Below are 24,383 nucleotides of genomic sequence, written 5' to 3' on the forward strand. Positions count from 1 at the left end.
TGGTCACATGTGTGGTCCGTGTGTAATCCGTATTTTTTGCGCACCCATAGACTTGCATTGGCGTATTACGGGCGTAGTACACGGACAATCTCAGCATGCTGCGATTGGCACGGACCGTAGAATACAGATAAGAAATATACGGCAGGTGCGAGGGACCCCATAGAGAATCATTGGTCCGTGTCTAATGCGTGCTTTTAGCGCCTCTCACTCTCCCGTATTCCTCGCCAGTGTGACTCCGACCTTAGAGTATGCTAATGAAAAAGATGAAGATTCAAGTAGTGAACACATAGATAAGACATTTACCCTTATAATAAAAAGTATTCTGAAAAGTGTTTCCATTACTTTTCCCAAACAATGGCGCAACATAACACCTATGCGACTACGCATTGTAATTGTCATTAAGCCGTGGTCCCTGTTAAAATTAAAGGCTGTATGGAGTCACCCAGAACCCAGACACTCTGCAAAACAAGCAATGTGAACAGCGCCCAAGCCAAAAACCAAAGACAACATTTTTTAAACAAAATAAAAAATGTATGATAAGTCTATACTACAAGTAATATTTTGCGTATTCCATAAATACTAATATGCACCATTAGCTCATAAATTATCACAATTACAATCACATAACAATTTGAGCCTCACCAGTTTAATAAAACATCACATTTTTCTTTTTTTGTATTCTGGACAGTGGCAAATGTTCCTTAAGGACATATAGAAGATCCCAAGGCATCAGAATGTTCGTCAAAATTACTATTTATTAATCATGTCCCACATCCAGTAGAAAAACAGCAACATTTCTACCACATATGACCTTCTCTAAGTCAGAACAAAAGTAACAATGCCCTAGGTTGAAATAGGCCTTTTGTGTCCAAAATTTGTCTTTTTTTTACTGTTTTTCTAATGGATATATGACTCGATCAATAAGGTATACAGTACTTTTAAGAAGAGTGCCTTGGATTCTTCTACTTGGATATTTTGGTGGTTTGGTGGAGAACTATGCCAAACTAAGCAAGAAGCAACGGGAGAATGGGTATCCGACCATATACCTGTTCCCTAAGGGCATATTCAGATTACAGTGTCAGTGTCTCATATTTTTTTTTTTTTTTTAATGGAGCCCCCATACAATGCATGATCTCATCTGATACGCGAAAATGGTTTAGAATAAGAAATGCATTAAGTTTAACAGAAAAGATGCACAAATCCATGAGAAAAGGGCAACTGTGACTGGTTCCTCTAAATTCGATTAGTCCGTTTGATGTCCCTTTTTAAAATAACTAACGACTCCCATACACATTAGACTAATATCAACAAAACCCCCTGATACCAGCGTGTAAGGGGGTCTTCAGCCTCTCACCTGACATATGATGTCAAGGGAGAGAAGGTTCCAACATCTTTGATTTTGGACTGCTGATCCTTTTGTTTTGGGTGAGATAAGTCACCGCCAGATGAGACGCTCAGCAGCTCGTGCATAGAAAACACAGGAGTGTAAGGCAGGTTGAGTGCTCCTATGTATGGGGGAGTCGAGAGAGACATCTGCCGGCCAAACGATGGTTTGTCCAACAGCTATCTACTATGTATGGGGGGGGGATTGAAAGTGTCCATACACATAATATATTAGTTGGGTAGAAGGGTTTGATAAGTTTTTACGTTGAATTGAATCCTCCATGAGCACATTATAGTTCTTTCCTTCGGGTCGACCTCCCAGCAGTCTGATCTCTACGAGTTTTATGGTCATGGCTCTGCATCCTTAAGTTATATTGTTTTAGATTTCTGAGAAGGAAGCACTTAACATTGTCACTGATGAACTGATAATTCCGTGCGCTTAACTAAGACTGTCATAAAGGTGTGGATAATGAGGCCGATATAACTGATAAAGAGCATCGGTGACGATAATGCGCGTGTCTACGGTGACAAAGCAATCATTACCGATCAATGGACCAGATTCCCGTATCAGATTTGATCTAACTAGATGGAAATGTTTCCTCTCCAGATGGTTGTTCACGTCAGTTCACGAAAATCGTTATTCTGAAAAAAAAAAATTAGCTTTGGGTTATTACAACAATATCTAAAATATGTTTTCTACAAACCTGGTTTAAAGTCTTCAGGGTTTACCCATTCCTTCTCGTCATGGTGCAGTGACCACAGGTTTATAACCACTCGGGCTTCTTTAGGAATGGTGTATTCTCCGATGCTGTAAAACAAGTATAAACATCTATGTGTCGTACAATACACAGTTACATGTGGTGTGAGGAGATTACTGACCCAAATTATCAATAAACAGAAGTTCATTGCCCACCTAAAGGTGTTTGCATTACCACAGTCATCACTCTGTTAATATGTTTAAAGGGGTTCTTAAATTGTTGCTTGAAGGGGTTCTCTAGGCATATGATACTGAAGATTTATATCTCTGATAGTCTTTCAATATCAGATCAGTGGGGTCTGATACCCGACAACCCCATCGATAAGCTCTTATTAGCTCTGATAATCGCTGCATGTAAACATTGGATGGTGCTAGACAGCACAGCTACATTCAATGTGTAGCAGTCAGGAGCTGATCTCCTATCCAGCTGCTGTCAGAGCTGGATCTGATGATGACCTATCCAAGGCATTGGCCATTATTGTGATATGCCCAGAGAGCAGTTTAAAGTTGAAAATGCATATTAACCCACAAAAATAGACTCCTCACCATCAGTCAACCTTTTGCCTAGAGTCTTAAAGGGGTTTGTCCTACACTAAGTTGCTGTTCACTGGACATCTGACTGCTGGTACCATCAAATCTGCAGTCCTCAGATTGAATGAGGCAATGGTCCTGCATATATTACAACTCCCTTCAGTATGTAAAGAACTGATGAAGACAGTCATGTTCTGTTCAACGCTTGGATATCTCTGGCAGTCCCAAAGACAATAAAATTAAGTTGTGGGTCATTTGCACGGCCGTAGCGCCATAGAGATCTGAAGAGCCTTGTTTTTGGCATCTGTGGGGGTCTCAGCAGTTGGACAGTCAGCGATTAGCAATTTATCACCTGGATAGGCAATATGTTGTTAAAGGAGGTCAACCTTTTTAATGGTAGAGGGTTGTGTAACATGAAGCTCATTGATCCAATGCAAAAACGCTATCAGGGCCCCCAACTCTCAAGGGACTTTAATAATATAAGTCTTCTCATTTGGACATAAGGGACCTTTTGGACCCCTCTAAGCTTCAGGGCCCGGGTGAGATTGCAACCCCTGCACCCAGTATAGTTACGCCTGTGATTGTTTTTCAAAAGTATATTTACCCCTTTAAAGTGTAGCCAGGTAACAAAAATAAGTATATTATTCAATGCATTTCACAAAGTCTCCACGGCCCAATGCAAAATTCTCATCAATTCCCACCTAGTGTCTTTCATAGCAACATGAGGAATGAGTAGAGGGGAGACAGGTCGAATTCTCAGAACTTCTGCTATGGTGGCTTCCAAGTAGTGCAAGATTTTCCTGTCGCTCAGTTGTGGATGTCTTCCGAATCCAACCCCCATATCCAGCTCCTCCTGGATCTTCTTCTGCACCTGAAAGGGTGAATCTGACTAATGTTAGCAATGCTTCTACCACTCACTCTCTAAAAAATACATCTAAGCAAAGGTCTCACCTCTGGGTAGTGTAATAAATATACAATTGCCCATCTCAACACTGTAGACGTTGTCTCCACTCCTGCTCCAAATATATCCCCGACAGTCATCAGGATGTGATCCTCCGTCAGTCCCACATCATGGGACATATTGCTGTTATTATTTTCCATGCTGAGCTTGGCTTTCAGAAGAGCATCCAATAAATCCTTGACTGATTCACTACAAAAAGCCGCCTGGAACATACGGAAATTAGAGTAAGAAACCGGAGGTCTCAAACACAGCTCCAGATCTACTACCACTGGGAATAATAATGTAAAGGCAAGGAAAGGGTGCGACTACGTAAAGTGCCCAAATCCACAAATTAAGAGACACTATAACCTCTTACAAGACTAGCATAACCTTAGGACCTTTGCAGGAAGGATAGTGGTGGTCAGATCTGTACTGTTTTCTCCAGGCATTGGAAAACGTCGGAGAAATCCTGGCATTTCAGGGTGTGCCAGGACCCTACTGTCCATGACAAGACTCAATCACAATCTCATGTCCTAATATAAAGGGTCGACAAGAAGGCGGAAAGGGGAACCATTCAGCCCCCCGGAAAAGAATCAGGTGAACAGGAACAAAAATTGAAGCCCCATGAAAAAGTTGTAGGGTTTATTCAAACCCCACAAAAAGTGGACATTCTTGATTTTTTTTTTTTTTTTTTTTACGAATTAAAAATGGTGGTGGTCTTAGGGAAAGGACTGAAACTTCCAGAATTTGTCATTTGTGCCAGTATGTTTTTCTTTAGATGGGGTTGGAGCATTTCACACACATCGATTTGGTAGTTTTGGGCCATCATGAGCTACCCACACTATACATGGCAGGGTTTATCAGGGAGGCATCAGGCTGAGCTGCAGATTCCTAGTTCAGGCAGACATACACAGTCGTAGGTGCTGGATGGGATGGCTAAAGGTTGCCTAAGGGAAACAGTGGAGGAGCAGAGGTGAACGGGCCAAGGGCGTAAGTGTTGGGTCACCAAGTTGTGCTGCAAAATAATGTTGTGTGGTCTTTATGTGACTAGTTTTGGGGGGGTTTAATATGTACATTTATCATTAAGCTAATAATAATAATTATGAATGTGTTTTTTTCAGTGTGTAGACTTGATTTTTCTTTTGCATATCTTCTGCCTCACCTACCTCATGCTCCTTTAGCTTCTGCTCGAGCAGCTGATCTCGGGTTGCCACAGACTGTCTCAATACATCCAGGTCCTTGTTTGGAAATATCTGAAAACATTAAAGAACATTTAATAATTATTTAATTCCAATTTGTCGTAGGTTGATTGTTCACTGAAATTCCCGCTTTCTCTGTTTAGGAGTCCAGCGGGCGGTCCTACCTACGGGTGGTCAGCTTTCTCTATGTAAAGTCATACAGGGAATGCGGTCAGTCACTGGGTAGAGCCGACTTTTTCGTTAAAAATTTTAATCAACTTTTTTCAGGACAAGTTGGATTGAAATCTAACTAGGTCCCACTAAAGAGGATACCATAGTAAATTTTAAGGTGGGATATTGCGCTCAGGAACCTAGTAGTGGGGGTATCTGTATAGCATCTAGGGAGTTGGACTTTGGCCATTGTGTGGGCAGGCTGGGGACATCGCTTGTCATTTTGATGTAACCTTAATGGGTGCAGAAAATCTGCAACATCAAAAACTCACGAAAAACGCATCATGGGAACTCAGCCTAAAGATGACCCCGTAGAGTGGGAACTGTTTCCTATGCGATGAGCTGGGATAGGATAGGTTTAATCATGTGCAGGGGCAAGTGTCGAATTAGTAATTGGTCTATTTAATGCTGCAGCTGACGGTGGATAATTTTATATTGATTTAATTCTCAGAATATGTGACAGCCACCATGACTGTGGGAATAGTATATAAACGTTTGCCTGGTGTCTAGGCTTGCCACAGGTTATTCTTAGGGACTGTCTTTCCTTCCTGCCTCATCTGTTTTTCCTCCATGTTGCATCCACTTATTTCTCATCCATTTTTAATATCTGAATCAGTTAGCTTGCCAGTCTGAACTTTTATTTATCCATTGACTCTTATCAACGGATCTGTGAAAACCGGGTGAAACACAGATCACTGAAGTAAAAAGGACATCTCCTGTTGGTCGTTTGTGTCGAATAGAATCCCATAGACTTAACTGGCAGATCTGATTCTCAACAGAGTTGAAGAGAGGACCTGCACTGAGTGCCGCGGATCGGACTCATTGATCCACTCTGTAAAACAGATGTGTGTACCGATCAATGAACCCACATGAGTCCATTAACTCTGCGGAATTTGACAACCCTCATAGGAGACACAGAATTGCACAGTATTCATAGCACAGATTGTAGAGTTTCTCTTTCAAAGGAATCTGTCACAAGATCTTTACGACTCCATCTGAGAGCAGCACAATGTAGTGGCAGAGACCCGGATTACAGAGATGTGTCATTTACTTTACTGAGTGTTGTAGTTTTGCTTAAAAATTGATTTATGTGCTTCCAATTTAGCAGTTCTCTGAATGTTGAGCTCTGTTCAACCCCGCCACACCACTGATTGGCAGCTTTCTGTGTACGCTGTGCAGAAAGTTGTCAATCAGTGGTGGGGGTGGGGTTATACAGAGCTCATGAATATGGAGGACTACATGGCAGCAGGTTTACTAGCCCTCTAGTGATAATCTACTGTTAATACTTCAGTGATTTTATCAAATTTGCAGGAAGCAGCGTAGTAAATGACACATCGTTGGAATCAGGGTCTCTGCCCCTACATTATGCTGCTCTCAGATTAGGTGGCAAAAAACTGGTGACATATTCCCCTTTAAGTCTACTTTTCCATTATGGTCATACCTGAAGCCAAGGGAAGATGTCAACCAGGCTGTCCTTTGCCACGGTGTCCACAATGCCTTTGCTGTACCTTAGCATGGTCTTAAACTCTTCATCACCTCTACTATATCTGGTGTTGAAACACAATGCGCAAACCACGTTGGTGACGGCTCGTGTTAGGTCTGGAGCCATGTCGAGTGGGAGCGTCTGGAAAGTAAGTGTTTGGCACAAGGAGGCAGCTTCACGAGAAACTATAATAAAGAAGGAAGAATAATTGGATCATTCTTTTTTTTAAATAAAGTGAAATTGAAGGGAACCTGTCACCTGATTCATGCTGCCCAAACCTCAGTAAGGATGAATCAGAGCCTGGCTGTGCAATTACTGTCAGGTATGATCTTCTCTGAAACACTCTGCAACGTTTGCTGCAATTGTTCTCTTTAAATGGCTCGCCCAATGAGCACATCAAAAGAACTCTAGGGGGTGCTATTACACGTATGTGATAGTAACATCTATACTCTACACTCTACGAGACTGCAGACTTGGGAATACTCATAACACACTGTCAGGAAACTCCGGTGCCGGCGGCAGAACCAGGGGGTCATATGACCACAAGGATGCAATATATATACTTCCAGCCACATGCCGACTAGACATGATTGGCCTTGCTCAATCCTATTGTCTTGAGCGATTCTGGACACGTCTAGTCGGAATGTGGCAGGGAATATGCTTTTCGCACACTTGCAGTCACTTGACCACCCGGTCTCACCACCTGCATAGGAGAATCCTGACAGTCGGCATTGTGTGTGATGTGATTATTCCAAAGTCCGCAGTCACAAGAGAGATATACATATTTTTAAATATTTTGTTACGAATATTTTTATACATGTACCATAAATAGTTAATATAAAAACAGAAAAGTAAAGTTTACAGAATCTACTCTATAATAAAAGTTGGATGTGTAATTCAAGAATTGACCACCAGATGCCAGCAGAGCCACAAAGATTTTCATCTTATAGGCCTGTTGTTCTTGAGGTTCACTGTGGTATTCTTTGGGGGGTATTACCACACGTTTTTCAGTATGAATGGAGTTGAATGGTTTTTGCAATAAGTAACTGAAACGTAATTACATTCTTATTAATATATTTAATATCACAAATAACATTACATAGTAAATTATATTGGCGATGACTGTACTTTGACCAGCATTCTCATCTGTTACCACTAGAGAGAGCAAGTCAAGATGTTGTGCAAAGACTATGAATAGTTTAAAAGTTTTCTAGTTTCAGCAGAAAAAAGTGTTTTTATTGTAAAAGGAAAAGATATGTAATTTTTCTTCATAATTTGTCTGTAGATAATGAGTAGGAAGCTTCATTGTTTTCATCCAAGAAAATCGATGTGGCCTAGCCGCCCATTTACATAATAGAGGAAATTTGTGGCAAAAATCTGCAGCATCTGGGAGATTTCCACTGTGAATTTTCTCTGCTTGAAGATGAGATTTCTTAAACCCTTCCTGCAGGAGCCAGTTTTTGATTCTTGCGCTTTTATTTTTTTCCTTCCCTATTTTTGCAGGACGAATTGTAGTTCTTACCCCTTCATGAGATATGACGTACATTACCATCATATGTTGTGTCCCTGCCTTTGATGCGGGCTCCCATGCTGATCCTGCATCCTTACCAGCACATGTGTCACGCCGCCTCTGCATACTGACCCGGCCTCCGTTCCCCCGCCGCCCGACAGCCACAGCGGTCCCTTCTGACAGGCTCGCGGCCGACGGGGTCTCTGCATGCCATAGGCCGCGGCCGCGCCTCCCTCCTGTTACTTGTGATCCAGAAATGCCTTGACCCGGAGCACCTACTGACCAATGGCAGACCAGACAGGGCCATATCAGGCCGTTCCCCCTGAGGGAGGCGCCTGATCATTGTGTTTGCTAGCACACTGGGCCCTGCTTCCTCATGTGCTCTCTGCAGTCTTGCAGTCCTGTCGTCAGTGATTCCTGCAGTAGCCTCGCAGTCCTGCCATCCGTGGTCCCTGCCGTATCCCCACAGTCCGGTGCTCCGTGGGTCCAGCTGTCTATACTCCAGTCCTCCCTCCTGTGTTCCTGCTCCGTCCGGCCATCCACGCTCCCATCCTTCAGTCCTACTCCAGTCCTGCCTCCGGTGTTCCTGCTCCATCCTGCTATCCACAGTCCAGTCCTTCGGTCCTACTCCAGTCCTGTCTCCGGTGTTCTTGCTCCTTCCTGCTATCCACACTCCAGTCCTTCGGTCCTACTCCAGTCCTGCCTCCGATGTTCCTGCTCCATCCTGCTATCCACACTCCAGTCCTACAGTTCTACTCCAGTCCTGCCTCCTGTGTTCCTGCTCCATCCAGCTATCCACGCTCCAGCCCTACAGTCCTATTCCAGTCCTGCCTTCCGTGTTCATGCTCCATCCTGCTATCCACACTCCAGTCCTACAGTTCTACTCCAGTCCTGCCTCCTGTGTTCCTGCTCCATCCAGCTATCCACGCTCCAGTCCTACAGTCCTACTCCAGTCCTGCCTTCCGTGTTCCTGCTCTGTCCTGTTGTCTATGCTTCAGTCCCGCACTCCTACTCCAGTCCATCCTGAGCCGCCCCTCTCGGTACCGGCTATCATGGTACCCGAACCCCTGGGCCTGCTCCTAACGATCCCTGTATAGGGGTCGGCTCCACCTGGCAGCTCGCCCGGGGCCCCTCGGTGCCACGGTCCAGAGGGTCCACTCCTGGAAATTCTGGCTCCTGACCAGCCAAGGTAACAAGATGACAGATGATTTAATCAGCCATCATGTGCTTTTAACAGCCGTGGGTGGAGCCGAGGCTGATAACCAGTTAAATCCTGCTGTCAAGCTCAAGCAGCAGGAAATAACATGTGCCAGTCAGAAGAGTCATAAATCCTGGAAGTAACACCATGTTGTGGAGCTGGACTGATCGGGTCAGGGGGATGATGATGATATACCCCATGACCCCTGCGTTAGAGGCGGAGATTGCCTTGATGGCCCTATACGGAGAAGCAAGGGATTCTGTCCTGCTGCGACCTCCCCATAAGCGAAACACTTTTGACAAGGTGTTACAGATACTAGAGGAGATACTAGAGGAGACACATGATGACCCCACGACGTACTGAAGTTACGCGTGCGTTTATTTAGGCGTATTCAAAGAGAGAGGGAGATTGTGACGCAGTATATGAACGTGCTACAGGAAATCCATACTGCTATTATTAAGAAAGACGGCGCAGGTGTAGGACCCACTGACCTTGTGCTGCGAAACCAGTTGGGACAGGCTTGTGAGAAATGCTGTTAAAGCAGACAAACCCGCGCATGACGGAGCGAAGTGCGTATACGCAAGCAGGAGCAGGGGGTTGCAGCTTTGACAGCGATGGTCCGGTGTTGCGGAGTACCCACCCCAAACGAGGAAGAGTCGAAGTGGTCCCACAAATTATGGCAAGGAATGGAAAAAATTTGGGAAGAAGTCAAAGGCATGAAGAAAACCCTTGCTGCTGTCTTGGAGCTCAGCGTCATAACCAAAGGTAACGCGCAGAAAAAAATAAAGGAAGTTAGAGGGGATGTGCGGAGCATCAGAAGTACCCCAGCGGTTGCCCTGAAATTTGCTTCCAGGTCATGGAGTGAAGAACGATCGCAGATGGTATATGCTTCCCGCAGAGGCCGATGATCCAGACTGAAGCACCCATCAGACAGGCACAGAAGAAGGTGCTGGATGTGTGGAGAACTGGGACAACTGTCCAGAAGTTGCCTGACTCAAGACAGCCGAAGGTGAAGACTTACTCACCTTTCCGAAGATACTGATAAGTAGAGAGAACGCCGCCCCTGGGAGAAATGGTATGGCGAGAGAGGAGCCGCACCTAGAGCCAGACAGAGCCACAACGATGGACACCAAGAAGAGATGGAGAAGGGGTCGACTGTCCACAGTGAGATGTCTGCGCTGTCCAGGTGCGTGGAGGCGAGTCTGGTGGAACTCCAACCTGGATCCGAAGGTCCCGTCTGTGCGATTCGACCCGAAGGAGAGGAGGGGTTTGTCTGCCTGAGTGGTCCACCAGAGTTAATCGCTACCTTGCCCACCACAAGCTCCTGACAGAGAAGAAAAGGTGACAAGTGTTCCTGAGATGCCCGCTCCTACAGTTCCCGTTTATGAGAAGGAAGAGCCACTAATCTTGTCCTCTGAAGTGGAAAGTTTGCCGCCCGCCAGCTCAAGGGACCCTGATCCATTGGAAGAATTGCAAGATGCCCCCAAGGTACCCCCACCAGAAGTAATAGACTGTGAAGAGGAAGAAGTTCCTGAGACATTGCCTCCGGCAGCTATGGATGATGAAGAGGGAGAATCTCCCGACCTGCCATATGTTGACTCAGAAGAGGAACAGACCCCGAAAATTGCTGCTCCATGGAACCTGCATGAACTCCTGTTGTCTGCCACTCTACCTGAAGTTTGGACTACCTGTAACAAGTCTTATTGGCAGAAGATGGAGCCAGGGAGGCAGGTGTGGTTGTGAAAATTCTGGGCATCTATCAGCCCTCAGAAGAGCGTAGTGGAGTACGAAGAGTTCTCGCCCGTGGAATGGCGAACTAAGAGAGAGGAGGAATGTAGGGGGGTAGACAAGGCAGAGGGCACCTGCGTGCTGGGACCACAAATAGAGAGGCTGCATCCACTGTTCCCGAGGGGAAGCCTGAGTGAGGCGGACCTTCCCCTGTTGCCTGGGGGAAGCTCTAGAGAGGAGGGGCTTCCTGCTGTCGTATGGGGGCGGAAGAGGAGGAAAAAAAAAAGCGCGCAAAGAGGTCTGGCGCCAGGGCAGAGCAGCGTGCAATCAGGTGAGCGGTGTGCTCCGCTCCCCAGCCCGACACAAAGTACCGGTGCTGCGACAGGGCGGGCTGCAGTCGACCAGAAGGGCAGGGACTGCTGTGCTGAGGGAAGCAGTGTGCTCAGCAGTAATCCAGAGAGAGAGAGACGTGCAGAGCAGAGCCATGCAGAGTACAGCCGTGTACACAGAGCAGAGCAGAGTCGAGTGTTGCAGCAGCAACAGAGAGTAGTGCTCCGGCTGGAAGCACCAGCACCAAGCACATCAGCGTCGCCCGCCACCAACAGCGGGGACCAGGGAAAGCGGGATGTGTTGTGTGTGTCCAGTGACCGCCGGAAAGAACCAGGTGCCGTACACTACGTGACCATGAGTACCACACATGCACTGCCTCAAGAGAGAACACACACGGGACTGACACTTGCGCCCTGACGTGGGCAGAAAATAGTTGTCCTGACCCTTGTTACCTGACTACCCCAGTTAAGATAGTTAAGGAGCCACGTTGGGCTCGCACATGACTGTGGCCCGTGCTTTTGTTAGCCACATCAATATATGGACAAGGGGAAGTGGAAGGTAACGGAGACCGACCACTGCCGCCAGAAGACGGACCAACGACTACAATACCATCATGGAAAAGGCACTGCGCCCACCATTGCTGGCGCTATTGAGTTCGCAGCAGGAGGTGCAGTGTTAGGACTTCCTGATAACGACACTTCGGTACGGTAGCAAGCTTATTTGAACCATTGTACTTCACTTTGCCATTCATACTGTTTAACTCTTTACCTCAATGCATGTAGCATTCCCCTGTAAATAAACCTGTCAACCCTTGCTCTGCCTCCCGTCTGTCACTGCATCCCGTGTATTTCTACGATTTCTACAAAGCCATTAGACTTTATGACTTGTCCTAGTACAAAGGTATAAATGGAAAAGAATAAGGGTCCCAGGCAGGGCTGAGGAGTCGGTAAGCCAAACCTGCAACTCCGACTCTGACTCCTCAATTTCCCTTACACCGACTCCGACTCCACGACTCCGACTCCCACATATATTGCTTATATTTAAGTGAAAAATTTATTGTAGTACAATGTGAACATCAGACATTTAATCATTTCTATGATCCAGTAATCAAGATATTTAGATAGAACATAATATCTATTTATTGGAATACAACTTTAGAACACAAAAAACTGTAATAAATTGTAAATATGTAATACACTGTATAATATCGATTACATAGATATGGTACAGACCAAAGTTTGGACACACCTCATTCAAAGAGTTTTCTTTATTTTCATGACTATGAAAATTGTAGATTCATTTTGAAGGCATCAAAACTATGAATTAACACATGTGGAATTATATAATTAACAAAAAAGTGTGAAACAACTGAAAATATGTCTTATATTCTAGGTTCTTCAAAGTAGCCACCTTTTGCTTTGATTACTGCTTTGCACACTCTTGGCATTCTCTTGATGAGCTTCAAGAGGTAGTCACCGGAAATGGTCTTCCAACAGTCTTGAAGGAGTTCCCAGAGATGCTTAGCACTTGTTGGCCCTTTTGCCTTCACTCTGCGGTCCAGCTCACCCCAAACCATCTCGATTGGGTTCAGGTCTGGTGACTGTGGAGGCCAGGTCATCTGGCGTAGCACCTCATCACTCTCCTTCTTGGTCAAATAGCCCTTACACAGCCTGGAGGTGTGTTTGAGGTCATTGTCCTGTTGAAAAATAAATGATGGTCCAACTAAACACAAACCGAATGGAATAGCATGCCGCTGCAAGATGCTGTGGTAGCCATGCTGGTTCAGTATGCCTTCAATTTTGAATAAATCCACAGCAGAGTCACCAGCAAAGCACCATCACACCTCCTCCATCATGCTTCACGGTGGGAACCAGGCATGTAGAGTCCATCCGGTCACCTTTTCTGCGTTGCACAAAGACATGGTGGTTGGAACCAAAGATCTCATATTGGGACTCATCAGACCAGAGCACAGATTTCCACTGGTCTAATGTCCATTCCTTGTGTTCTTTAGCCCAAACAAGTCTCTTCTGCTTGTTGCCTGTCCTTAGCAGTGGTTTCCTAGCAGCTATTTTACCATGAAGGCCTGCTGCACAAAGTCTCCTCTTAACAGTTGTTGTAGAGATGTGTCTGCTGCTAGAACTCTGTGTGGCATTGACCTGGTCTCTATTCTGAGCTGCTGTTAACCTGCGATTTCTGAGGCTGGTGACTAGGATGAACTTATCCTCCGCAGCAGAGGTGACTCTTGGTCTTCCTTTCCTGGGGCGGTCCTCATGTGAGCCAGTTTCTTTGTAGCGCTTGATGTTTTTTGCCACTGCACTTGGGGACACTTTCAAAGTTTTCCCAATTTTCTCGGACTGACTGACCCTTCATTTCTTAAAGTAATGATGGCCACTCGTTTTTCTTTACTCAGCTGCTTTTTTCTTGCCATAATACAAATTCTAACAGTCTATTCATTAGGACTATCAGCTGTGTATCCACCAGACTTCTGCGCAACACAACTGATGGTCCCAACCTCATTTATAAGGCAAGAAATCCCACTTATTAAACCTGACAGGGCACACCTGTGAAGTGAAAACCATTTCCGGTGACTACCTCTTGAAGCTCATCAAGAGAATGCCAAGAGTGTGCAAAGCAGAAACCAAAGCAAAAGGTGGCTACTTTGAAGAACCTAGAATATGACATACAGTTTTTTCAGTTGTTTCACACTTTTTTGTTAATTATATAATTCCACATGTGTTAATTCATAGTTTGGATGCCTTCAGAGTGAATCTGCAATTTTGATAGTCATGAAAATAAAGAAAACGCTTTGAATGAGGTGTGTCCAAACTTTTGGTCTGTACTGTGTGTATATATATATATATATATATATATACTGTATGTGTGTGTGTGTGTGTGTGTGTGTGTGTATGTATATATATATATATATATATATATACACACACACTATGACTTATCTCGGCTAAGATAAAGCCTAGATCCTCAGGCTACATTCACACTATGGGCGTAGCCAGGATCAAACCTAGGGGGGGGGCAGAACCTCATACTGTTATGCAGAATTTCATACTGCACACCTCAGCTGCTGCAGAACCTCATACTGCACACCACTACACTTGAAAATAAAGCCTGCACCTTAAGAAGATGTGGTGGTGAATGCAGACTTTTTATTCCAACTATCAATTGATGTTGATGTGTTACTGAAGACGAGCAATGCCTGTCCTGGGCGTCCTTTTGGGGCAGCTATGAGGTGTACCTGACTGGTGCTAAAAAAACAGGAGTGTTAGTCTGTGTGCGATCCGGCTTTCATTCTTTTTGGTACAGATAAGATATGGATAAATGGATATATAGATAGAGCAGATTTCTAATCTGCTTTTGCTATTGAAAACATTATCTATGAGCTCAAAAACCTTTCAGGTGATGCAGTTTTTTAAAAAGCTGATCTGGTTTTGCAACTGAAAAACGTATACTCAAAAAACGCAGGAAAAACGCTGTGTGTGAATGTAGCCTTAGAACAGCCATTTAAAGCACATTTCATAACTTTCCCAAATTCCTATCAAAAAATATTCAGCACATTCTGCATTGAACTACTGTACCCAATTTATTATATATTTTAGGAGTCGGAGCCGGTCCATTTTATACCGACTCCAACTCCGACTCCACCAAAATGAGCACTGACTCCACGACTCCGACACCGACTCCACAGCCCTGGTCCCAGGACAGAGCCTTGAGGGACACCAACAGAGAGACGGCGGGATGAGGCAGTAATATGGGAATCGGAAACGCTAAATTTGCAGTTAGTGAAATATGAGGAGATCCAGGAGAGGGCAACATCTTTGATGCAAAAGGAAGAGAAGATCTATAGTAGGAGGAAGTGGTAAATTGTGTCGAAGGTGAGGACAGGTCTAGAAGGAGGAGTAAAGAGTATTGTCTTTTAGCTTTGGCAGTTAGCAAGTCGGTAGTTTAGAGCAGTTTCAGTGAAGTGGTGGGTGCAGAAGCCGGATTACAGGTTGTCAAAGAGAGTGTTGGACGATAGGTTGCAGAAGAGTTCAATAAGTACGTGTTGTTCAAGGAATTTTGAGGGAAGTAATTTGGGGAGATAGCTAGACGTAGAGGTTGGGTCAAGAGATGGTTTCTACAGGACGGGTGTAATGTAGTCCCCCTTATTTCCTTATAGATTGAAAGCTTGCGAGCAAAGCCCTCAATCCCCCTGTAACTGGAGAACTATGTGTTACCTAGTATTGTCTTGATTGTCAGTACATGTCCCAGCTTAATCGTAAAGTGCTGAGGAATATGATTAGGCAATAGAATAAAATTGTTTATTATGGTTATATGGTTGCAAGACGAAGGGAAGACACTGCAGATTAATGATAAGTTGAAGAGATAGGTTAGGACTGAGATAAACGTTGTGGCGATGTTGGGGAGAAGGTGGGATGGTATGGGGGTCGAGTGCACAAGTGGTGAGGTGTGACTGGGAGAGAAAATGATCAAACATTTGTCCAGTGATGATGGGAAAGAAGGTTATAAGGGAAGGGCATTGGTCTAATGTGCAGAGGGGTTATGGTGGTTGATCATTAAAACTTTGATGTGGTCGATATTGTTTTTGAAATGTGTGCAGGGGTGCATGGAGGAGAGAACTGAAAGTGTTGAATAACTGTTTGGGGTTGAGAAGACACGAGAGTTGTGAAGTATTCCTGTTTACCAGAGATGATGGCTGGCTTGAGTTTTTTAATTGCTTGCTTGAATGTGATTTTGTCTTCCTATGAGTACATTTTTTCCAGCGCTGCTTTACAACCCTGGACGCTTGGCACAGTTGTTTTGTGCAGTTTGGTGTGCCAGGGTTGTCTATTGATTTGTCACATTCTGCTATGAATGAGAGGGGCGACTGAGTCCATAGCTGACAAAAGTGTGGCATTATAGAGACCAAAAACTGCAATTCTGGAGTTTTGATTTAATTTTCTTTACCACAGTTACCTTATTTGTTAAGTCACTTCTTAGTTTGAGAAATTGGACTTTTATGAACAGAACCGAATATCCTTTTTCTATTAATTAATTTATTTTTTGTATATTTAAGATAGGGGAGGAATTACTTTTTTATTTTTTTTTACTTTTTAAAATATTTTTTTAAACTTTTTTTAAACTATGCCTTTTTTTAGTTTCTTGTGGCTGTCATGGCAACCCAAAGTAAGGAGCAAGATGTTAGGCCAATGGATGCAGAACCAGGATTGGGACACTTAAATGCAGCTATCACAGATTGACAGCAGCATTGGTAATACAGAAGAGATCTGCGCTAGCTCCAGTTGCTGCTGTTAGAGGTAGGTCTTGGCTGTATGAAACAGCTGGTAACTGCTCTGTGAGGAATGGGATCACCTTCTGAGCCCAATCCATACACAAACACCTGGTCCATGATGGAGGTAGGGTGTCATGGAACAGGAAAGGTTTCAAGTTTGAAAATCATTTACAAATACTCTTGTGAGGAGCTGGCCACGGACCTTTTCCATCAAGGAGCACCAGAACGTCGATCATATTGTTGTGTTTATTAGAGATTTGCTTGCTTGACAGTATAAGGTGCACAAATCTCTCTTGGAAAGCGTTCAGTCTCACAAATCAATGTTTCCATTTAGTGACAATAAGCAGAGGAAGACGTGCCTGGTGGATATCATATATACATAAAGTCTACATTAGCATTTCCGTCCTAAATCTGTTGGGGCATGTGTGTCTTTGTTCTTTTCTGCAGGGGGCATTCCTAATACACAACCCTGCAGACAGGCTGGAAACTGGACTTCTGGAATATTCTTCATCAAATGTTTAAGGGGAAGGGTGTGAACACTTCTGCCCATCCTGGACGCTGATACCAGGAGAAGGAGAACAATAAGCCACATGTTTAGTGAAAGTGTTGGTACGGTTACATCGAAAGGTGGGGGTCTGTTGCTGAGGTCCTGGTGCCCCTGATGGATAGCCTATGGAGATTGGAGACCAGTTGCTGGCTGGAGCTACATACATGTGCTGTGGTCGTATTATCTGTCTTCTGGATTTGAGGAACTATCCTAAGGACTGTTGCTGCTGGCTGGAGTGAGATACATGTGCTATGGCAGTGGTATCTGTCGTCTGGAGGAGCGTGGACTGTAACTACAGACTATATTGGCGGGAGTTACAAAAGCTGTGGGCCAGTCAAAAGCTGGAAGACAGAAAGTATCGCCTGGTATGAGAGTAGATGATCTACCAGCTCCAGGCTGGGATCATGTGGACTGGGGGCAATTTATTTTGACCATCTAACCGGAGTTGTTGTAAGACCATGGACGCAAGGAATAAAAATTTGTTGCAATGTTAACCTGCTATGGTGATTATTACAACCCAGACCCTCAGACCTTCAGAACCCTATTAATGGATTTCCAGGGTTAATACAAACAGTATGGTTAACTGTGGATGACCTGGCATATTCCTGCATTGTGTATTAATTAGTTTCCCTTTAGCTGATACCATCGGGGAATTAAACCCTTGGCTTTCCATGTTGAAAACTGTTAATCATTTGGTGGTTCAATCAGCAGCACACCTTGTGATTAGATTACTGTCAATGCACATTCATGATAATCTATCCAAAGCCCCTTTGTAGTCTGATTGATAACTTATCAGTGTTCTATGAGACAAGTCCCCTCCCCGCCTCTGCTTGCATAGACATATAAAATCATAGCCATTTCTATACTCACTGATCTGCTCAATGGCGATGGTCCCTTCACCAAACATGCTGAGAGCGGAGTGCACCAATTTACGGTGAAACTTCCAAGTTGGGCTGTAGTCTGCAAAAGCAATATCTTTGGCATCTCTTGTCAAAATATCAGTTGTTACCTTGAGAGGAAAGAACAGAGCTATTTAGGGTGCAATAGTTCATTCACATATTGTAAAGGGCCTCTCTCACGGGATGCTGGCACTTTAAATACCGACATCGTACAGACACCTATAGAAAAATAGGATAAGAGACACAGAGCCTCCTGTACACAGGCCCTCACAACCAGTCCATGGCTTACAGAGGATCACTCAGTAGGTCATCACAGGCCAGTTTTTGCTTTTGTTCTATTTCCGCTGCATCATAAGTATTCCATTATTTATTTTTAAATCCACATTTTTATTTAGAGAGCCCAATAGGTATATGTAAATATGATAAATTCTCTCCTTGTATGGATTGTAGTCTGATAACTGAAGGAAAGAATCTGATTTACCTATGACATATATCTGAGATAAGAATTATAGTTTCATGTTCAGTCACAATTTTTTTTTCTTCTCAGAACTGATAGGCCCTTTTTAACCTGATATGTAGTACTACATGGAGGTCACTCAGATAAATCGCTGTCTAATTAATTCCCGGAATGCTCAAAACCGCCTGAAGATCTTAGAGCAGCTCCCTGCCTGGCTCGTAATTGGGGTGTCATGTCCATATGAAGGCATAGTAAAGCACCCCTAGATGTCCATATGAAGGCATAGTAAAGCACCCCTAGATGCCCATATGAAGGCATAGTAAAGCACCCCTAGATGTCCATATGAAGGCATAGTAAAGCACCCCTAGATGCCCATATGAAGGCATAGTAAAGTAACCCCTAGATGTCCATATGAAGGCATAGTAAAGCACCCCGAGATGTCCATATGAAGGCATAGTAAAGCACCCCTAGATGTCCATATGAAGGCATAGTAGAGCACCCCGAGATGTCCATATGAAGGCATAGTAGAGCACCCCTAGATGTCTATATGAAGGCATAGTAGAGCACCCCTAGTTGTCCATATGAAGGCATAGTAAAGTAACCCCTAGATGTCCATATGAAGGCATAGTAAAGTAACCCCTAGATGTCCATATGAAGGCATAGTAAAGCACCCCGAGATGTCCATATGAAGGCATAGTAGAGCACCCCTAGATGTCCATATGAAGGCATAGTAGAGCACCCCGAGATGTCCATATGAAGGCATAGTAGAGCACCCCTAGATGTCTATATGAAGGCATAGTAGAGCACCCCTAGATGCCCATATGAAGGCATAGTAAAGTAACCCCTAGATGTCCATATGAAGGCATAGTAAAGCACCCCGAGATGTCCATATGAAGGCATAGTAAAGCACCCCTAGATGTCTATATGAAGGCATAGTAGAGCACCCCGAGATGTCCATATGAAGGCATAGTAGAGCACCCCTAGATGTCTATATGAAGGCATAGTAGAGCACCCCTAGTTGTCCATATGAAGACATAGTAAAGCACCCCTAGATGTCCATATGAAGACATAGTAGAGCACCCCTAGTTGTCCATATGAAGGCATAGTAAAGCACCCCTAGATGTCCATATGAAGGCATAGTAAAGCACCCCGAGATGTCCATATGAAGGCATAGTAGAGCACCCCGAGATGTCCATATGAAGGCATAGTAAAGCACCCCTAGATGTCTATATGAAGGCATAGTAGAGCACCCCGAGATGTCCATATGAAGGCATAGTAGAGCACCCCGAGATGTCCATATGAAGGCATAGTAAAGCACCCCTAGATGTCTATATGAAGGCATAGTAGAGCACCCCGAGATGTCCATATGAAGGCATAGTAGAGCACCCCTAGATGTCTATATGAAGGCATAGTAGAGCACCCCTAGTTGTCCATATGAAGACATAGTAAAGCACCCCTAGATGTCCATATGAAGACATAGTAGAGCACCCCTAGTTGTCCATATGAAGACATAGTAAAGCACCCCTAGATGTCTATATGAAGGCATAGTAGAGCACCCCTAGATGTCCATATGAAGGCATAGTAGAGCACCCCAAGATGTCTATATGAAGGCATAGTAGAGCACCCTGAGATGTCCATATGAAGGCATAGTGGAGCACCCCTAGATGTCCATATGAAGACATAGTAAAGCACCCCTAGATGTCTATATGAAGACCTTTTGACAGTCATAACTTTTTACTTTTTCATTGACTTGGCCATATGAGGCTTTGTTTTAAGTGAGAGAAATTGGATTTTTCTTAGTCACTGTTTTTGCATTGCATAAATTGTGCGGGTTATTATGGTTGTGTGCATCCCTAATATGTATTTTTTTTAATTAGATTAATTAGATGTATGAACAGAATTTTTTTCAGACTAATAAATGACTTTTTGTTGACCTTGCTATTTTTTTTTTTTACATTTTGTAATACATTTTTTTAATCACATTAAGATTGGGCTGTATAGTGACATTTTAATCAAATTCCCATTACAACTATGGGTATTATCAACAGATATACATATAAATACGTAATCCAAGTGGATTTATACCATTTCATTTGCCCTATAATGTCTCAGGACTATAATGTATACTCCAAACTATGATCGAACAAAAAAGAAAAAATGGCGTTCCATACACAAAAAAAGCATTAATAATAAAGTAATTTTTATTGTATCAGAAAATTACATAGGTATAACAAAAAAAAACACACAGTGGTATAACACATATGACCCTAGTGACTTTTACATGGGTCCAGAGCATATAGCAAAACAGCATTATAAAAAAGCCCATGAAGCAATATAAAATCACCTATCCAGCATCATGCCAATATTAATCCCTCTTATCATGAATATGATCCTTAAACTAACATAATTATGATGGCATTTTATAACAAGGGACCAGCCCTAAATTACAACCATTAAGGACGCCAATGAGGAGAAAAGTTCAATACCAAAGAAAAAGTGCTTTAGTGCTTACCCATAAGTACGTTAGCTTTCACCTGCTTATTCCCTTTTGAGAAAGCTAATGCGAAACGCACGTTAGGGGTGGTAAGCACTAAAGCACTTTTTCTTTGGTATTGAACTTTTCTCCTCATTGGCATCCTTAATGGTTGTAATTTAGGGCTGGTCCCTTGTTATAAAAACGCCATTATAATTATGTTAGTTTAAGGATCATATTTATGATAAGAGGGATTAAAGTTGGCATGATGCTGGATATGTAATTTTATATTGTTTTATGTGCTTTTTTTAAAACACTGTTTTGCTATATGCCCTGGACCCATGTAAAAGTCACTAGGGTCATATGTGTTATACCACTGTGTGTTTTTTTAGTTATACCTATGTAATTTTCTGATACAATAAAAATTACTTTTTTATTAATTTTTTTGTGTATGGAACTCCATTTTTTCTTTGTTGTTTGTATAGTGACATTTGCTGCACAAAAGTAAATTCTCAGACAAGTCGCGCGCGACCAAAAACATCTCTACAACTTGTCTATGATTTCCTGCAGTATGACTATTTTAAAGTTTTGATTTTGCTGTAAAAAAAATGGCCAAATTGCTGGTATATCATATGTGAATTTCACTGAGGTCTATGGCAAGAGAGTCTTGTGTGTCTTAAAACCAGAGACAGAAAATCGAGCACATTTGAAAGCATATGTTACTTTGTGTTGCACAAGGTTGGAGGTCAAAATGTCACATCATAGGTTATCATTAGATGCAATGTCAGATTGTGATTTCAGTGTCCTGCGACAAATGTAGTCGTTTCCATATAACATGTAATATAACCGGAAGTTGCAGTCATAATCTTTTTGACCTTTATTAGAAACAATCAAAAAGGAATCAGAAAGAATGCTGGGAGACTTAAGCACTGAAGCTTGCATATTTGTGAATGCAGAACTAGATTATTATATAGACTGTAACTTAAGTATTGGACAAGTAAGGCAATATTCTTACAAAGATATTTCATTTTTATGCTAATGTATTCCTTATGTAAATTGTCATGTTTTAACAGAATTATCCATAACACTGAAAGGGAAGATTGGGTTGAGGTCTGACCTAAAGCACTTAAACCCTTTAGCACAGTCAGAGAGTCTGGGGAGTGCCCCGTCCCCTTCATTGACACAGAAATTCTTCCATAAGAGCCATTGAGCCTGGTCCTATTGATCTAGTGTCCTGTAGGTCAGACTCCCACCAGTCAAATATGAACGGTGAATTTTAAGGCTAAGTCATCAATATTTTAGTCTTGTTAAATCCTTTTAAACTCCGCACAAGACATTGAGAAAAGCTTTTCTACAAACCACCATCCCCCACTCAGATCAGGATGCAGAGATATTGTGAGTTTTACCATTTAAAGCTGCTTTAGTTATCTGTGACAGAAGGGATACTACTGATCCTATTGTTTAACGTCACTAATTAGCAAGGTCAAAAAGTACAAAATAATAAAGAAACAAAATAAATCTGATATCTTACAATGTTCTCCCCATGACAATGGCAGCTAGATGGACTACACAATTATATGGTATATAAAATCCAATATTTAAGAGCATTTTTAGATATAACATCACAGTGAAAGCACATGGATGTCCCTTCATTTGGGAACCTTGGGTTACAGCTGTGACAGTGTCTCATACTCAGGCCAAAGTGATGTGACAATGTAGACTTCTAACGCATCCTCCAGCAGCCGATGCAGTGGAAATTAATGGTGCTAAGTGCTCAAACTCACTGCCCTTATGTCCTCCACTCTAGAACAAATTTGGAATAAAATATTAGTTGCAATGCTGGAGAACCGCCTGAAAAGCAGAGATCTCTCAAACATGGACGCCCTAGTTCTTGATTAAGAAAGTATATATCTCGGAACATGAGAGCCCATCATTTTAAGTTACTTAATGGAGTTGGATATATGTTAGGCGTGCTGCCCTCTAAAGGAGGTGCAATCCCAATTTTCAACAGGTCTCTAAAACTTAGAGATGTGCTGGAAGTAAATCAAACTTAAGAACTGAAGGTCTCCTTGGCGAATGGGTGATGGGTTAGTAAGACCTAACAAAAATACAGAAACTACACAAGTAGCCCCAGTCCTGTTTACACCATTTTTATAGGGTGACATAAACAGTATTAGCATAAATGGCATACAATAGTATCACTACATTACAACAGCCTCGATTTCTGCTTACTTGACCCATCTGGTATGCCATGTGGGACGTTGAAGGAGTAGGATGTCTCACTATGTCCCAGCCACCTCTCCGCAGACTGGCTGTTTGGCAATGCCAGAATCTGAATTCTGTGGCTTGAAATCTATACATATCAAAATGTTATTGTATACCCATTTACTAGTGGAACCTGACCCTAAAACCGATATAGGGTTTGCATCCCAGCGTTACAGACCATAAAGCAAAGAACCACTGAGAGTTAATGAGGTTTGTAAATATCTGAAGAATTTCATTAGGTCTTGTGTTCAGCCTTGAAAGTCTTGTCCTTGAGCATTACGATGACCCATGTCATCCACACTATCCTTCTCTTTCTTCACATTCATAATTTACACTTATTACTTTTTTTGCTGGATATATGAAGTCACCACTTATATTCTCACTATGTAATAACTGAAGTAGGACTTATCTAAGTGATACTCACCGTTCGGGGTCTTCCAGCAAATGTTTTTCCCTTCTTCAGCAGAACCTCCCGGGCATCCTCATGATTATTCACAACCACTACATAATGGGAACCCATCATAAAGGAGTAGAGGCTGCCATACTTTTTCTGCAGGTTACAGAACAGTATGTGTGGAGGGAGGTGATTCCCAAGGTGAAGTAAGCTCCCAATGACAGGCAATGAAGGTAAGCTCTTGGGATACTTTGCAGATCCAGGACTTGTTAATCCTCTTCTCCAGATAGAGATGAGAATGAGCCCAAAGGCTAAAAGCAAAGCACCACCAAGCCACACAATCATGCTGGGATCTTCTCCACCTTGTAATCACTACTTCAGTATACAGCTCAAATAAATATCGCTGGGGTTTTCAGAGCGACCAATTACTGCTAAGAGATTATTAACTCCCTCAGTGCTGGAAATAGTTGCTCATTCTCCTTTCCTGATGCCCTTATTATATTTTAAAGAAGATGGGCAATCGGAACACAGTTTGATAGATTAGTAATGAAATTTCATAGTTTGCGAAAGTAGAATAATTTTTATATAAGAAAACCAAAACTGGTACCACCTAAACTTAGAGCAGACCACAGGAATTGAGACTACATTGTGACCCTGCTATGTCTATGTATTAGTGTGTTACGCATGAAAACTCGTTGCCTACAACTGGCATTGATGCGGCAAGTCTGCTGGAATTTAAAAAAAAATGGTGAACCATTTTCTTATTCTTGAGAAAAAAAAAAGAAATTTTGATGA

The 24,383-nt window shown here is 43.0% G+C and overlaps 1 protein-coding gene across 1 annotated transcript in view; it reads right to left on the reverse strand.

The window, feature by feature from the left end:
- Positions 1–23,940, reverse strand: part of CYP17A1 (cytochrome P450 family 17 subfamily A member 1) — a 29,562-nt gene extending 5,622 nt beyond the window's left edge. Inside the window, exons 1-7 of the mRNA XM_073555763.1 lie at positions 23,619–23,940; positions 17,971–18,109; positions 6,462–6,688; positions 4,778–4,864; positions 3,623–3,835; positions 3,373–3,542; positions 2,088–2,191 (exon numbers count right to left, since the gene is read on the reverse strand). Of these exons, the coding sequence (XP_073411864.1) occupies positions 2,088–2,191; positions 3,373–3,542; positions 3,623–3,835; positions 4,778–4,864; positions 6,462–6,688; positions 17,971–18,109; positions 23,619–23,933 (1,255 nt within the window). The 5' untranslated portion in view covers positions 23,934–23,940. The remainder of the gene's footprint in view (positions 1–2,087; positions 2,192–3,372; positions 3,543–3,622; positions 3,836–4,777; positions 4,865–6,461; positions 6,689–17,970; positions 18,110–23,618) is intronic.
- Positions 23,941–24,383: the final 443 nt, after the last annotated feature.

This window comes from Dendrobates tinctorius, unplaced genomic scaffold (assembly GCF_039654945.1).
Source record: "Dendrobates tinctorius isolate UK_male_01 unplaced genomic scaffold, ASM3965494v1 ptg000230l, whole genome shotgun sequence".
Classification (NCBI taxonomy): Eukaryota; Metazoa; Chordata; class Amphibia; order Anura; family Dendrobatidae; genus Dendrobates; species Dendrobates tinctorius.